At 41.8% G+C, this 16,494-nt stretch overlaps 1 protein-coding gene across 11 annotated transcripts in view; it reads left to right on the forward strand.

Annotated features, from left to right (window-relative positions):
• RNF220 (ring finger protein 220) overlaps positions 1-16,494 on the forward strand; it is a 327,427-nt gene that overhangs the window by 258,627 nt on the left and 52,306 nt on the right. For 9 of the 11 annotated variants that reach the window (XM_081195319.1, XM_081195312.1, XM_081195315.1 and 6 more), the window contains 2 exons: positions 1,715-1,836; positions 3,630-3,762. In XM_081195319.1, coding sequence (XP_081051445.1) covers positions 1,715-1,836; positions 3,630-3,762 — 255 coding nt within the window. The remainder of the gene's footprint in view (positions 1-1,714; positions 1,837-3,629; positions 3,763-16,494) is intronic. The other 2 variants (XM_081195316.1, XM_081195318.1) reach the window with 1 other exon arrangement.

Consider the following 16,494-nt stretch of genomic DNA (forward strand, 5'->3'; position numbering starts at 1 on the left):
GTTCTCGCAGTGCAGTTGCAATACATTATAATTTCTGCAGCAAACTGGCAGGCTCATAATGTCAATAATTGTTACTGCATTAAGTGACTTCTCTGTCATGTCATCTCTTGTTACTACACAGAATATCCTTGGGCTCTTATTTTGGTCTCTGTCAAAATTCTGACCTTCCTTATTAAGTTGTTCATTTCCCCTGTCTGTGATTGAAATATCTGATAATATTTGCTTAAAGCCATCTCTCTTAATGATCAATGTTGTTTTAATGCAAGTTTTTCAGATGTTTTGCCCACATTTAATGAGGGTTCAAATTAATCAGCAGTTGGTAAAGGAAAAAGTTCACCAGAGGGGCATGTCTCTTGAGCCTACAATAGAATTTTCTCCCCAAAAAGCAAACTTCAAGCTCCATAATTGGAATTGCTTGTATATATTCTGCATTGCTTCTGCTTGTAGTCATTTGGGGATGAGATGTAGGAGATTAGGGATAGAATCTGAAATTGTAGGATTGAGCAAAGAGTACAAATAGGGATAGAGGGACATGGTCTTTTGAGTGCAGTTAAGTCCAGTATAGTCCTGCTGTGATTTCTAAATTTTTACTGGAAACTGCCTGTGTGTGTTTGGGTCTTTTCTCCATATTTCAAAGCCTGCTTACCTTTTAAGCAGAAGCTCTCTTTCATAATTATAGAAATCATTTTGACAGAAACCCTTCTTTCTGACATCTCCACAGCTGTGCCGATTACTAGGCTCTTGGGGCTTCCCATTTATACTGATTGGTGTCTTTTCTTAGAGCAAGCTTCAGGTAGTCATGTTAGTCTGCAGCAGAAGTGTTTTGTGGCATCTTTTATAGCAGTTTGAAAACTGTTCTCTAGTCAGGATATTGTAAAACGCAACTATTGAATAAGTCTGATTAGGAACAACGGAGGCAAAAATAAAATTGATGACTTATCCTAGGGTGGATTCAGGAGGCGAATAGGACCCAACTAGTATCTTCATCCCGACAGTGTGGGTTTTGTATTTGCAGGAGATGCTGAACATTAAAATAGTGGTTCTTAGGCTTTCCCAGGGGAGGAACAGTATTATAAAGATAATGGAATCAGATATGCCCTTTTGAGGGCAAGGCACTTGGTTTGTGTTTGACTTAATTTCTCCTGTGCCGTGAGGATGGTGGCTGTTTTTGTTCACTAGGGGGGCATTTGGTTAAATTCATTAAAGGTTCTGTAACTGCACAAGATGAAACTTGGGCACAGCTCCTCAAGATGAAGCAGGTGGAGTGTGGTGGGCAGGAAACCAGTGAGGTTCGGTGGAGGAAAGAGCAAATGTTTGCCTTGAAACCTTGCATCTATATCACACTCACTCTCTGTAGCTCTCAGTTATTCATATTATTTAATACCTACAAAGCACCTGCAGTTTTAAAGTTCCCTATATATCTTAAATTAAGCTCACAGATTCACAGTCTTAATAGACATAATACAAAAGGAAAAAAGAAGGGAGAAGGGAGTGAGCATTGGAGCCGCAGGTCCTTTATTGGCCAATGGATGGGGCCAGGTTGGTCTCCCCATTGCCAGTGTTCTTTCTGAGAGGCATGAGATGAAGCCTCACAGGGGCTCTAGGCTTCCTGGCTGACATCAGAAACTAGTATGTTCTTCCCTTTGGTTCCTCAGTCACTGGGCAAATATATAACCCATTGTGTTTTTCTTTTCTCTCTGCTTTCCTCGCATAGCTCGGATTGGAAAAATGAAACGGAGGAAGCAAGACGAAGGACAGGTATGTCCCCTCTGCAGCCAACCTCTCTCAGGATCCGAGGAGGAGAGGAGTAGGCATGTCGAACAATGCCTTGCAAAGGTAGAAGCACTGAGGGAACCCTATTGCCTCTCTCTCATTTCTTCCTACCCTCTGCTACTCCTGTGATCTGGATAGAAACCAAATTTGCAGATTGAAGTCTACATGGCGATGTAGATCTGTACTTGAGTTCTGTCTTGCAGTTTTAATCTGTCTGGATTTGGCAATCTCATTACTCTAAAGACAGTTTTCCTAATCTTTCAAATGAGAAGGGATAACAGGCTCTATTTTTGACTGTTAACTAGGAGACCGCCTGGCTTATTGCTGGACTTTGGCTATATCAGACAATTGTGGCTTAACCAAAATCCAGCAAAGCTCAGAGATGGACATAGATTGGAGAGGAGATGGTTATCATAAAGTTTCTAATAACGAATAGACAGAAGTTTTTCTCCCTCATATAATAACTAGAACCCTCAGTCATCCTATGAAACTGAATATGATGCAGCACATAGTTAATCTGTGAAATTCTCTGCCACAGGATCTAATAAGCCACCAACTTGGATGGCTTTAAGAGGAGATTAGAAAAAATCATCAGGATAAGGCTTTCAGTGGCTGCTAGTCATGATGGTTTTGTACTCCCTCTGCTATCGGAGGCATTATGTCCCTGAATACCAGTTGCCCCCAAGTGTGTTCTTGTCCTGCTTACAGGTTTCCCTGTAGGAATCTGGTTGGCCACTGTGAGAACAGGATGCTGGATTAGATATGCCTTTGGTCTTATCCAGCAGGTTTCTTCTTCTGTTCTCTGATTTTTGAAGGAAGTATTTATTTATTTTTTTAGTGTGGGGTTGGGGTTGGGTGAATCTGGTAGTACAACTGCACAGTATTAACGTTCTGAGCTGATTTCACTTAGGTTCTGGTCTTCCTGCAGGATAGATGACACTAGTCAGTCTAACCTCCATCAACCTATTATTCTGGTCATGGTGGCTTTTATAGCAGCCTCTGATACAGCTGACTGTGGACTTCTGTTTTTTAGTTAACATACATTGCAGGCATAACTGGAGTTGCCTAATGGTGATTTGAACCATATTTTCAAGGCTGGAGTAAAACTGGCGATAAGATGATTAAGTATTGCCCTTGAAATGGAGCATTCCTTGAGGTTCTCTCCTATTGGCCGTATTGTTCAGTGTATTTGTGTAGTCCTGCCAGTGCTATATGAATAAATAAAAGTATTTTTGTAGCAGCACCTTCCTACACTTCAGGCTGTGCTAAAGAGTTATCCAATAGCAACAGCAATCCTGAAACTTGATGTAGAGTGTTACCCTTTTGCTCCTAGAAGAGTTGCAGCTCCAGCTCCACTTTTCTGCCTTATATAACTTTCTAGTTTTGCCTAGTTCAAATAGTTTCTAAATTTTAGGCATACTTTCCACACAATAGCAAAGCTTATATGTGTGAAAGAACTTCATTCCTTTCATTGCAAGGAAGTATAGTTTTGGTCAAAAACTGAATTCGGAAGTCTTGAATTCAAATTTGGCCATGAATTTAGTTTTTGGCCTTGGGCAATAATGTCACAGCCTCTGTCCCTGTGGTTAAATGGGATACTCACCTCATCCCACACTACCTTGGGGGAGCCAGTAATATAAAATGAGCACTCAATAAGCAGCAATGAATGTGGATGACATTCTTTTTCCTGCTTCGTTAGCTGTTGCCAGTACCCTGTGTCGACATGTGCTTGCCACTTTGTCCACCATTCAGCTTTCTCTATGCAGCATGCATTGACAGGAATACTACCTACTAGCACAGTTTTTAACCCAGGACACTGAATTGATGATTGGTGCTTTATTCTTTTCACTTAATAGAGGGAAGGCTCATGCATGATGGAGGATGATGCAGTGGACATTGAAAATGAAAATGGTAATCGCTTTGAAGAATATGAATGGTGCGGGCAGAAGAGGATACGTGCCACTACTCTCCTGGAAGGGGGATTCAGAGGTAAGAGGGGCATTGTGGGGATTGCTGAGATGTGCTGCCGACTGAACAGTGCCCAGATCCCCTCCCTATCATCCCAAGAACAAAACAGATTGCTAATATTGGAGCTATTGCCCTCCAAACTGTAGCCCAGGCTAAGGGCTCTTTCCCTCAGCAGTTTTTGTTCATGCAAGTATACCCCCAAAAGTTATTCCCGTGACAGACATAATATCTTCACAATGACAACATGTGGAGGCTGATGACGGTTGAAGCAGCTTGTCATGCATTTGTGACTCTAAAGGAACATGGATATAAATTCATCCAGAGAGTTGGCTTTCATCATAGTAATGATCTGTGGTATTAACATTAACAGAAATTTTATGATATTTGTCTCCTGCCAGAAAATGCATTCACAAAAAGCAATCATACCTTACAAGATCAAGATAGTAAAGTTGCTTTTGTAAATTTCCCTTTGTAATTCTTAACTGTTAGAGATTGCTTAAGGGAAGTGACTTTGCTGACATGGTCAGGAGGAAAAATGTTTTTTCCCATTCATTGCATCATTTGCCATTGAATGTTTTTTAAACTGTGTAACAGGACAGGTGCTTGCTTCTCAGTGTAGGTGGGAAGTTGCACTTCTGCCAGCACCAATATTTATTTTCCTATGGCTATGAAAACAGCATAAAATAATAGTAGTTATGAGTAAAACCCTGCTTAAATTAGCCTTTGAGGAGGAAATGTGGCCCAAAGTTGGGAGACAACAGGAGCAGCTACAGGACAATCAGTTTCAGCAATATTGTGCATATTTTTAAAAAATGGAAGTGGAGAATGAAATTGTAAAAAGCCCCAGTCTGGAGTGACGAAAGCTGGTTTATCAGCCGCTGGTGATGTATGGAAGTTGACAGCTAAGTCACTTTAGCACCTGCATAAAATATTAAAGGGCCGGTTATGCATTTATCACTCCATCTTTTTTAAGGCTGATAAATGAGAATTCAGCAACCTGCCATACACCTCCAGCACCGCAGCCCTCAGGGCTCCCAGACAAACACATCTTATTTTTCCTCCTTCTATTCCTTCCCCTGTGACAGGAAAATCGGCTGCAAAAGAGAGAATGAGTTATGGCAAAATGTGACCTTTGTGAGTTTTATTGGTGAATGTAATTTTAGCTGTGCACCTGACTCCTTTCTTACATTCAGCCTTTTGCTCTGTGTCAGAATTGACTAAACTGTCTGGTGTGAACACTGTGATTCTGTAGAAACAGTGTTCCACCCTTCCTTGACCAGAGAATCTAGTACATTGCCTCATCAAAGTAAAAGTTGGCATCCTCTTGTATTTTCATAGATTGCTCTGGATTCTAATTTAAAATATCCCAAGGAAAATCCTACTGGGAAAGGAAATCAGGCTTAAAAGATGCATGAGTTACTGGGGCTTATAAATGATGCTCTTTCTTTCCTGTTTTCCTTCACACTTTAGTCTATGGATAAATCTGTACAAAAAATAGATAAATGAGACTTGAGAGGTAAGCAGCACCATGACAGATATTCAGGAGTTCAGCCATATGGGGAAAGTATATTCTTTTAGCTACCAATATATTCAGAATTTTGTCTACTGAATTGCAGTAGACAAATATTTTTTTGCTGTCCCATGGGTTCCTTACACCCACAAATTTTATTCATAATTCTCATTCAGCTGTTTGACTGCTGCAGGAATGTGTTAACTTTTCAGACCCTGGCTAAGCCTATGGAATTGGTCTTCCTATGTGCCCCGAGGTCTGAGAGCCAGAAGCAGTTAAGTTCCTACGAAACCAGTAATGTTGAGCAGTCTGCACTTTTGTGCACAGTCTTAGCATGACAAACATAGGCTGCTAATGTAAATTATCCCTGTCTCGTTTTTGAAGTGGAAATATGGACGCTAATCAGCCATTTTCACTGCTGTTTTGTACCCTTTCCCGAAATACTTTGGATTAGTTTCTCAGCCATTTGATAGGGATCATCATTTTGCTTATTGGCTTTGTCAATTAAGGAGCAATGGAAGCCATTTAGATATGTGTAAAGAAGCAAAATCTACTCTCCACATATTCCCAGGAGTGTTTTCTTGATCAATCTATTGGCTTGTTTTATTATTTGCGTTGGGTTCTGTTGTTGCAGTGTTAGAAGATGATGCTAAAAATGATTGAATAAGGTATTCCATAGTGGATATATTTGAAAAGTGTAATTCCACACTTTATAAAGTGGAATAGTAACTTTTGTAGCCTTTAAGGCCTAATTCACGTTTAACATAAGAGCTCACATATATTGACCATGTTTGGATGCAACACTTGGCCATAAAGTGCACATAGGTCCTGCTGTCGGAAGGCTTGCCATCTGAAATTTCAGTCATCTGAACACAAAAAATTACACCCAAACCTTGCTGCACAAGTGGCTCATTCAGTTATCTAAATAGCTGGAGTTTGCTCATTTCCTTGCTTATTTGTGTTTTGCTGGTCAGTGGCAGCCATTTTGATTAGAAACCAGGGATGAAAGGAGGAAGGGAAAGAGATTGGGACAAATCAAGGAGCAGGAAAGATTGTCTTTTGCTAGTTGGCTGCAGCAGTTTGGGGTGGAAACCAGGGAGAGAGGGAGATCAGACAATTCACAGATTTGAAATGATCCCATAGGAAATAATGGAAATCATCAGCTCATTATGTGGTTGCTTGCCTAATGAATGATTTCCTGGGGACCCATTGTGTTCAGATAGCAAGACCTGCATGTATAGATACGTGAATTAGTATGTTCATAGATGTATGTTTGTGCATGCAATTCAAGCACTCACTGCTGTGGTCCTCTCTTCTCAAAGCTGGGAAACAACTTGCAGAACTGCTGGCTTAGCGTCATGTCCAAACAGCTCTTTTGGCTTGTTTCTCATTAACAAACCACCACCAAGAAGCCAAGGGTAGTTCTTTGTTTCTTGATTATAGTTTATTTGAGGTAAAGCAACCATGAGCACGGGTTCAGGTTTTGGTTCAGCTGCTGAATCAGATGCTTCTTGGTTTGTTTCCGTGCACCTGGAAGGGAGGAATGAAGTGGGAAGTGCTTGATTTGTGTGCATGAGCCTGCAACTCATGCTCACACTAATTTGTTTAAATGTGGTTTATGGCCATCATTGCATACTAACATGACCATTGAGAGAGAGAGAGAGAAAGTGTGGGGATACAAGAGGCCTGGTAGAGCTAGATGGGCTGTGAGGACAGAGCTTAGACCTAAGAAACAGGTCTAAGGCACTTGGTAGTACAATCCATACACTTTACCAGTTTCCGCTTTCAATAAGGTAAGAAACAGCTGTTTGTAGTAATTGGTTAGCTTGATGTGTTCTCCCCTTGAATTTAGGTTAGTGCAGGCATAGGCAGACTTGGCCCTGCAGATGTTTTGGGACTACAACATCTACAATAATACTTGAGGAAGAGCTGAAACAGAACTACACCCCACCCCACCCCAGTTAACTGGAAGGAGGCATGGTTAGAACGGTGAATCATGCAGAGGTACAGCAAAACCTCTATGTGGGTGATACTTTAGGGCAGCATTCCCCAACCTGGTGGTCATCAGATATTTTTGGACTACAACTTTCATTAGCCTAGTGGCTACCAACTTTTTTTGACCATTAGGTGCATTTTAATTTTTGAGTGAGTTTGTAGGTTATTCACAGAACGGCATGTCACCACGACATAGAGGAAGTAAAGGTGGAATCCAGCATAGTACTAAATCTCTCATTCAATCAGCACAAGACTTTCTCCTTGCACAAAAGAACCTTCTCCCCCTGAACACACCCTAAATTTATTCTATGGGTTCCCCCCACCCTCTGGAGCAGATTTAGGAAAGAGGGGAATGTCCCATTGCACAAGTTGAAATCCTTGCATTGATAGGGCATGGTAGTTGAAAACCACCCTAAGTGTTCATTTTGTTTGACAATCTAAATATTTACAGGTTGGACAATAGTAAGTATACACGATACTTTTGTGACATTTGTAATACTTGACCTAAAAACCACATTTCTCTATTATTACTATTTTACATAGAAGAGTCCCTCAATAAAGGTTATGAATTCAGTGTTAAGAGAATATATAATTTAAGATGTAATTTTAAACTGTTTTTAGGGGACACACTGTGCCTGATATTTAAAAAACTATTATTTAAATGATAACATTTGATATAAAAAATGGTGCGGTGAGGCGTACATTGGTTGGTTCAACTAGTGCTTTACCAGCAGTTTTGATTTCTGGATTCTGAAACTTGGGAGTGTTATAATAATAATAATAATAATAATAATAATAATAATTTATTATTTATACCCCACCCATCTGGCCGGGCCTCCCCAGCCACTCTGGGCGGCTTCCATAAAAACCAAAAATACAATAAAATATCACACGTTAAAAACTTCCCTGAACAGGGCTGCCTTAAGATGTCTCCTGAATGTCAGGTAGTTGTTTATCGCTTTGACATCTGCTGGAAGGGCGTTCCACAGGGCGGGCGCCACTACCGAGAAGGCCCTCTGCCTGGTTTCCTGTAGCTTTGCTTCTCGCAATGAGGGAACCGCCAGAAGGCCCTCGGCGCTGGACCTCAGCGTCCGGGCAGAATGATGGGGGTGGAGACGCTCCTTCAGGTATACTGGACCGAGGCCGTTTAGGGCTTTAAAGGTCAGCACCAACACTTTGAATTGTGCTCGGGAACGTACTGGGAGCCAATGCAGGTCTTTCAAGACCGGTGTTATATGGTCTCGGCGGCCGCTCCCAGTCACCAGTCTAGCTGCCGCATTCTGGATTAGTTGTAGTTTCCGAGTCACCTTCAAAGGTAGCCTCACGTAGAGTGCATTGCAGTAGTCCAAGCGGGAGATAACCAGAGCATGCACCACTCTGGCGAGACAGTCCGCAGGCAGATAGGGTCTCAGCCTACGTACCAGATGGAGCTGGTAAACAGCTGCCCTGGACACAGATTTGACCTGTGCCTCCATGGACAGCTGTGAGTCCAAAATGACTCCCAGGCTGCGCACCTGGTCCTTCAGGGGCACAGTTACCCCATTCAGGACCAGGGAATCCTCCACACCTGCCCGCCTCCTGTCCCCCAAAAACAGTACTTCTGTCTTGTCAGGATTCAACCTCAATCTGTTAGCCGCCATCCATCCTCCAACCGCCTCCAGACACTCACACAGGACCTTCACCGCCTTCACTGGTTCTGATTTAAAAGAGAGGTAGAGCTGGGTATCATCCGCATACTGATGAACACCCAGCCCAAACCTCCTGATGATCTCTCCCAGCGGCCGCATGTAAATGTTGAAAAGCATGGGGGAGAGGACAGAACCCTGAGGCACCCCACAAGTGAGAGCCCAGGGGTCTGAACACTCATCCCCCCCCCACCACTTTCTGAACACGGCCCAGGAGGAAGGAGCGGAACCACTGTATAACAGTGCCCCCAGCTCCCAGCCCCTCAAGACGGTCCAGAAGGATGCTATGGTCGATGGTATCAAACGCCGCTGAGAGATCCAGCAGAACTAGGAAACAGCTCTCACCTTTGTCCCTAGCCCGCCGGAGATCATCAACCAGTGTGACCAAGGCAGTTTCAGTCCCATGATGAGGCCTGAATCCCGACTGGAAGGGATCCAAATGGTCCGCTGTTAGGCATAGTACAGCAGCAAACTGTGCCCAGGTTGGAGAATTCAGACTTATCTCACAACATCTTAAAGTTTTGTTGGAGACTCCCCAGTCAGTGGGACCTGAATTTATATCTACTGAACTTGATGAAGAACTGTTCTTGTGTTCTACGTCTAATGCTCCAGCCTGCATCCTACTTGCTGAAATGCGGGAGGCAATGGGTTTCTTCTCACTTTTCCCCCCTTTTAAATTCCCTGCATTTATAGCAATCCCTCACTTGTTCTAAAGAACAGCTACTCATTTACTCTAGCTGTTTACATTGCAAGGTTATCCCTTTAAAGAATTGCAGAGAGAAGTTGGGGGGGGGGGTGGAATGCCTTTTTTTCTTTGAAAGCTTAGCAGTTTTGTCTGTGCGACTGTTATTTGTGAGTGGGAGGGAGGAAGAGCGGGTGAGAAAAAAGTGCTTTATCCGAAAAGAATCATATTGGCTTTGTGCTGATAGAGGCTGCTGTCATCTCTTAAACGGCTTAGCCCAGTCAAAAGGCTAGCGGACTTAAAACAGTGTCTTACACGAGGATCGATGGAGAAAACACGGCAGTGGTAACTGAGGAAAAAAGGGTGAATGCAAGAGAGATAACAGTAATGATTGCATGGAGGGGAGCTGGAGGCAGGCTTGCTCTTTGTAGGAACCTTGCTTCAAAGGAGTCTGAGCTGCCTGGTCCCCAGGATGTTGCTGCCTCTGTGTATCTAAGAAGAGAGCCCAAGCCCCCTCCCCGTTTGCTGGAGCAAATGGGCTAAGTAGATTAAAGCATGATAGGTTATCTCTTCCCCCTATGTTGTATCACTTTTAGGAGATTTTTTGGTCAATCAGCATATTGTGTCATTCCTTTAGCCAAAGGAGGTGAGTTGGTGTTGGGGAGGGAGGTAAGAGTCTAAACTGCACAGTGAGGGAGCCATTGGGAAAGGGGGAGTTGGGCGGAGGGGGGGTGAAACGGTATGTCAGTTTATCGATCGCACCTCAGCCAGGAGAGCTGCAGGCACAGCTATGCGGGCACGAGCAGCAGCACTCCTAATGTGATTGAAAGGCAGTTAAAATGGCGGTGACCTTTTCAGGGGGAATTAGATTGCCTGCCAAGAGTGGTTAGAGGGAGTGATAACGCCAGCTTGAGGAAGCTGTCCAGGCAACTTCAAAGAGAGAGAGACAGAGACAGGAAAAGCAAGTGAGCGCAAGTCCCATTTAAACTCTGAGCTGTACTGTCTGATAGAGCCAAGATTGCTGTCCTCTCTAGATATGAAGGGTTTGAAGAATGTAGTCAAGTTGCCTCTCCTTGCCCTTCCTGCACTGCACCACCTTGTCAAGGAAAGCAACAACTGGCCAGCTGTCTATTCACCTGACACTCTTGGGGATTTCAGTTGCCTTGAAAATAATACACAGAGGCAAAGCCCTAATGACTGAAAGACAGTATGCAAGGCTTCCTAGAAGAGTGATTACTAGAAACCTTCCTATGAGGAACTGTGTGGTATGTTCTGAATTTGGAAGGTCTTTCACTTACAAGCAATTCAAAGGTGCTGGTGTTCCTACTAAATGAGAAAGCCTATCGTTCTTGGTGTTCCAGTTTCTTTGTCAAAAGATTACTAACCAGCTGGGAGGCTCCTAAATTGAGCCTTCATGGCCAGAGGCAGGATCCTTTGGAGTACCAGATACTGGGGCCAACAATGTAGGGAGATCATATCTTGCCGTTCAGCTTCATGGGGGCATCTGGCTGGCCTCCGTGGGAAGCAGGATACTGGACAAACCCGTGACCTTATCTAGTAGACCTTTTCTTAATTTGGAGATTGAAGGACTGGCTCAGGAGCCTAACTTCTGTGCCAGAGCAAAGTATTTAATAGATGGTATTGTCACCTACACTTGTTATGACTATTTGAAGAGTCAGATGAATTGCTTGGCATTTCCTGCAGATGGCTGTCATCCCACTCTTGGCTTACAGCCTGTTTCTCCCTTTAACTTCAAATGCTTTTTGCTCTGAGCACTGATGTCACAGCAGACTTTTTGCAAAATAAACTGCAGAAGTGGCACCACAACCAACAATAATGACTGTACTTTTATGTGTGTAGAATCCAGAAGCATACGAAGTAGGTATCTAGGAGAGGCACATGTCTGTTCCTACGGTAGGGGGAAATACAATTATGATACGTAATAGTTTTATAATACGAACATTCATGGAAACCCTGCACTTGACATATGGAAATGCATAGTCTCATCTTACTCAAGCTGTTTTGTTTTCTAATCATTTTGAAATAATCTGCCTCTAGCAAAATGTGGATGTCATACAGTTGTTCTGCTAGGAATCTTAAACTATACAAAGGGTGACATCCCGCCTACTTTCTTTTGAAATTACTAGCTACATTTTCTTGTTTTTTCCCCTCTGGAGCACAAATAGGAAGATGCTTTTCTTTGAGAGCGCCTGCAAAGCTAACAGGCGTGTGCCTGATTTCCATCATCCAGTTTGTTGAGTTAAAGTTGCATTTAAGGTCATATCAAAGAGAGCTGGCAGTGGCATTAGACAATGAGATTTCCCAGAGGACTGACCAGGAAATAAAAGGTATCTGTAGTGTGTACAGATCCTTGGATGAATGAATCTGTAACTAATATTTGTTATCCATGGATTTGAATGGACTTGGCAGAAGGAAGGAGAGCTGTCAGAGGAGCAGCTTTCGAATTTCATATCTGTGACGTCCTTAATGTCTCTCTCCTTCTCCCAGTTTTGAAAATCTGTTTCAGATATTGCTCCTTGGTAACATGCTCTCTTTTGCCTTCTCCCACAAATTAAAAAAAATATCCCGGACTGTCTGCTTCCATAGTTTAATGCTGTTCTTTTTTATAAAAAACAACAACAACATTTCATTTTAATTTGTTTTTTAATTTATCAGTTCAGAAACAAGTACACTATATGTCTTGAACAGTTGAACAAGAACCAGTAAAGACAACTAAAGGAATGCTCGTGTTATTTCTGCTCTTGTTAGCCCTTACAGATCTTTTCTAGCCCTTCTGCTGCTGCACAAATGTGCACACACAATACTTCGTTTTCTTTGTTTGCTTGGATAAAGATGAAATGCCATAGAATGAAACTCCCTTACGATACAAACTGTAATATGTATTTGTTCATATGTGCATATCTCTCATTCATACACTAAGTAGCATGTTCTCTATTACAAGGTGCCTGCCACATAGCTATCTCTTGTTTCACTCAAAGGCAGAAATTGCTCAAGACTGCTAACTAATCTAGTCTTGCTTGTCTTGATCTGGCCTGCAACAGTTTTCCTTGTGTGATGTGGATTCCTGTTGTAAGCTTTTTGTGTATACCGCACTGACATGCAAAAGTCCTGCACCAAGGAAATGTATTTTTCTGCAGATTAAATTAAATTAAATTATTCAATTAAATTAAATTGAAATACCTGAATGAATTTACTTTGTGCAATCATCACAGGATTTCTGAAGCAGAATTTAGAACCCTTTTCCCCTCCGTTGAGCAGTAGTGACTTTAAAGATGTAGATTTAGCGCACAGAGGTTTTTTGGAACAAAACACACTTTGGAAAGAAATTCAAATTGGAGTTTCTTTCAGAATGGCACCATGAATAAGATAAGTAAAACAGACACAATCCAGAAGATGGAGATGTAATATGTTTGGTGCTTCTCTGCTATCAAAAGAGAAAGAGAAAGACAGAGAAAAGAGCCATTGTATTTCCTAAGAACCTTGCCTTTCACTAACTGAGGAATCCCATGCAATTGTTATGTAAGTCATATGCATGATATCATCTGTTGGCTAAAGCTGAATCCTAACCCCACTACTCTGGGAGTAAGCCCCACTGAATTCAGTAGGATTTTCTTCAGAGTAGGCATGGTTAGGACTGGGTAATAGTCTGAACCAGAACTCAGGAACCAGGTCCTTAACTTTTCAGTGCAGAGTTTTATTCTCATTTGGGATATTAATTATTAGTTCATCATAAATGCCTAACAGTTAAGCAAACCCTGTCTTGGCATGGTCTACCTTTCTATTACCTAAGAGGAGGCAGGATGAGCATTAGTGGACTCCTCTAGTTTCCAGTCTACCAAGTGGGAAAATTTAAGTATTTGAAAAGTTAAGTATTTGAGGTGTTTAGTGAAATATGATTTAAGGATTTGTTGTATGCTCATTCACGCAAATAGTGGAAGATGATATCTGGTTGCCTGATGAACCACCCAACCTTAGAATTAATACGGTGCTTGGGAAATACTATTCTTTTCTTAAAAGACATACAAAACTTTATTGAAATTAGTTTTATGACATTTCTAGTTTACAAGGCAGATAAACTACTCAACATCCTAAGTAGCTTATACTGTACAATGAAATGCTGGGAATATTTTTTTTAATGTTGTTTATACTCTGACGTATACTACTACATTGTATAATCTGTAGCTACCACCAACCACTTTGTCCCACTTAATGCATCTAATGCATTCTTTTGTGAACCTCCCTGAGATCTGTGGATGAATGGCAGTATGCAAATTCAGTTAATAATAATAACAATCATAATGAAGTATCCTGTATAAGTTTTTTTTCACAATAAATTGGCAAGTTGCTAAAGTTCTGGTGTACCTTGGACCTTTTCTGTCAACAGCACAATGGCAGCAAAAATTGCTATAGCCTTCATGCTCTGAACCACTTTAGAAGTCGTTAGAGAAAGATATAATTGAAAGTTTTTCTACTTCAGCAACTTGCTGTCTTTCCATGCAGAACTTTTTTTTTTAACCTGAGAGATTTTAAAGGTTCACTTGGTTGCTTTTGTCACCCCCAGAAGGCTATACAGTGTGTATTTCCTGAATGCCTGCTCATTTCCATTCAAATTTCTGGAGTTTTGAAAGCGTAGATGACATATTTGAGGTCTCATTTCCTCATGAACATGGCAGAATACAACAGTGTTAAAACATATATATGAGTTCTTATTGTCTGACTACAACACAAGCATAGGGAATCTGAAATGAAAATGACAGAGACGTGTAGCATAAAATGTGTTGTAATATATCCCTGTCCCCTAAGAGGAATATTCCTGTTCAGAGGCAGACTAGGGCAAAAGCTTGTAATACTTTCTGAGTGTGGGAGCACACACTTTTTTTCTCTACTTGCCTAAAGCTGTCCCCACTATGCAATTTAATTATGAAGGGCTCAGGACAAACTATGTACCATTTCTTGCTGCCTATCTTGGGGAGGAGGGTTTCTGGAGAAGGAGAAGGTATACTGGGAGGGGGGGGGAGTCATTGTGTAGTGCCTCAATTTTTCTTCCCTGATAATATAAGCTACTAAGCAGCGTGAGCAAACTGGTTTCCTGTCTTTCTTCCTCTGGTTCCTTTTATTTCATTTTATTTGAATTGACAAACTCAACTTCATAGGTCCTAAAAGTTCACAGGTCCTTGTCGTGCTCACCCCCACCCCCACCCCAGTTTTTCTTTTTCAATTAATTTAGAAACTACTATACTTCTGTATACCTAGGACATTCCCATGTAGAAACTACTACCTTATTTTTAGGTGAGTCAGTTTTGCTTATGAACAGGGTTGCCCAAGTGGTATTTTTTGAGGTGGGGTGAGGAATAATAGCAATGTATTTATAATGGCCTTGTGGGATGGATAAGTGGGAATAAGTTCAAGTTACAGAAAGACAGGCTACAATTAAATATTCAGGAAGGTTAAACTAGGGTTCACTGCTCTCCTGTAACCTTAAGAAAGCAGGATAAGTATTGCATGAAAATAATTCTAGTGCCTATTGCGTGACAACTTGTGGCACCACTATTTCATTAGACAGTGCAGTTTAAATAAAGGGAATAACTGATGCTTTATCTATTGCATGCAAGATTATTGAAAATTGAAAGAGTTTAAGGAGAATCTTAGTATCTGTTCTCAATTTACTCAAATGCAGCATTTGAGTAAACCATTTCCTTTATAGCATAGCCCTCATGCGCAGCAACAGGGGAGGAAGAGATAAACCAGCTGTTGGGGGACAAAATTTGATTGTTAGGTGCTCTAAATTGGCAGGAGGAATCTAGGGTAATGGGGTGACATTTAAAAGTACTCCATGCTGGAAGCTGAGTAGGTTCCAAGTTGAGAACATACATTTTAATGTACATTTTCTTGGCTGTTGGACTAACAGGCATGAGCTCATCTACTCTTGGTTCTCACAGCATTACTGAAACAATATTTTGTGTGTGTGTGTGTGCACCCCCATGCTTGGTATGAAGGTTCTAGTCTGGCATTTTTTTCTCCTTATCCCCTCTCCTCCCCCTGCAAAGCCATCTGCCTTGAAAACAGCTTCTCCTGTGAGCTTTGGGGTTGCCCTTCAGCCTCAGCTGTCAAGATATTGATTGACGCAATTTTAATAGCATTTAAAAATACAGTTGTTAAGTTGGGGCAGTGGGACTCTTCTCTTACTCCTCCTTCCTCCACCTCCTCCACCACCAAAGAGGGGAAGTGTGGTTTTTCAATGACTTTAAACTGCTTCTTGTCTTTGCATGTCGTCTCTTGCACCAAGCGGTGAAACGCATTATCGAGTAGTGCCCAGAAAGTGGTTAACTGCGTTTGACACACGCCAACTCCCTGCCTCCACACTGGATAATTGCATTGTCAACTATTCAGTAAAGTGGCAGGTGACACTGCTGCCGGATTGATTGTCCTAGCATTGAGGCTCCTAAGACTGTCAGCTTCCCAATCGATAGCGTTTACACAAGACACCGTGACTGCATCTGTAACTAATTTCAGTTTGAAACTTGCAAGACACTGTGCTGCCCCTGTTTTCTGGCTACATGTGTTTAGTGACTTGCTTCCTCTCTTTGGACCACAGGCTTGATACCATCCTGCTTCACCCCCCCCCCTTTCTTGGAAAGTGCATTCCTGTTTTTATTTTGGTGTAGCAGGTGAAGAAATCGATGCTGTGTGCTGTGCCCTCAAAAGCAGGCAGAATTACTGCAGATGGCTAACTAGCAGCTCCAGTTTTGTAATCAATAGCCTGATCAATTGATTAAATTAACACTGATTTTCTTCCGTCTTCCTGGCCTATATGAAAAATTAGTTTGCAGTGAGCATGCAGGTTTGGCTTATAAAATACA

The sequence above is a fragment of the Podarcis bocagei genome (genome assembly GCF_964188305.1).
Source record: "Podarcis bocagei genome assembly, chromosome: 5".
NCBI lineage: Eukaryota > Metazoa > Chordata > Lepidosauria > Squamata > Lacertidae > Podarcis > Podarcis bocagei.